The sequence below is a fragment of the Halyomorpha halys genome, unplaced genomic scaffold (assembly GCF_000696795.3).
Source record: "Halyomorpha halys isolate HHAL.00 unplaced genomic scaffold, Hhal_1.1 Scaffold300.1, whole genome shotgun sequence".
NCBI lineage: Eukaryota > Metazoa > Arthropoda > Insecta > Hemiptera > Pentatomidae > Halyomorpha > Halyomorpha halys.
In genome coordinates, this window is record NW_027107582.1 from 603,778 (window position 1) to 604,813 (window position 1,036).

General features: G+C 25.0%; 1 protein-coding gene across 1 annotated transcript in view; it reads right to left on the bottom strand.

The window, feature by feature from the left end:
- Nucleotides 1–1,036, bottom strand: part of LOC106680959 (uncharacterized) — a 15,041-nt gene that overhangs the window by 3,391 nt on the left and 10,614 nt on the right. The window contains exon 3 of the mRNA XM_014421016.3: nt 420–469. Coding sequence (XP_014276502.1) covers nt 420–469 — 50 coding nt within the window. The remainder of the gene's footprint in view (nt 1–419; nt 470–1,036) is intronic.

A 1,036-nucleotide genomic window follows, 5' to 3' on the forward strand; every position in this document is an offset into this window, starting at 1 on the left:
AGGTTCAGGCTTCTGGGCGTCTTCCGTGCGCAGGCATTCGAGGGACTGGTCTTCTTCTTTGACGAATATTGAAGTGGCTTGGCCCGATAATTGTTATCAACTGAATAACTAACTGTTATAATAACAAATTGTAAATTAATGAATGGTGTAGTTTACTCATTGAATTTGCTACAATTATATCCTTAGCCCTTTGAATTTGATATTATAAATGTCAAACTATAATATTAATATTGTATCTACATACATTTAAAATATTATAAACATGTTTTAATATTTATATTAGTTATAAAAAATATAAATTTACTTAAGTATTTAATAAATTTATGATAATACCAAAAATTGGATCTATATTTGAATAATTTTAATCAAAGATAGACTGAGACATTTCTTTTCTGGTTATTCTTAAACTGCATACTTACTATTTGAATAAATTTCTCTTTTGACGGTCTAAGGCAGTTGTTTCTTCTCCCTATTAACAGATTTATCAACTGAATAACTAACTGTTATAATAACAAATTGTAAATTAATGAATGGTGTAGTTTACTCATTGAATTTGCTACAATTTTACTTAAATTATATCATTTATATTTTAATGGCATTAGATATGAGCATACGTTTTCTATTTTGGAGATTATAGATAGAGCCTTTAAAAATATTTTCTTTACTACTTTGGGTTAACAAAATATTAAAGAACATAAAGAACTAGTTAAAATCATTATTTATCTAATATTTGAAAAGTAACAAATGTTAATGAAAAATCTTATATTTACTGGAGATGCTTTTCTTAATATTTTTATTTAACAAATCATGATTTAGTTTTTCTAAATCTATTTTTTTAATACTTTAATTTTTACCGACATCTAGTGATATGAAATGAAATGAAAAGAAATGAAAAAATAACTTTATTCTGGGACATATGTCCCCTAAGAATAAATACATGGTTCATATAGTGAGATTTTTATCTGGCGAGTGTTTACAACTTTTCAGATTGTAGAATGAAATTACATTGGTATATTGGCTTTACTGTTTATAATGT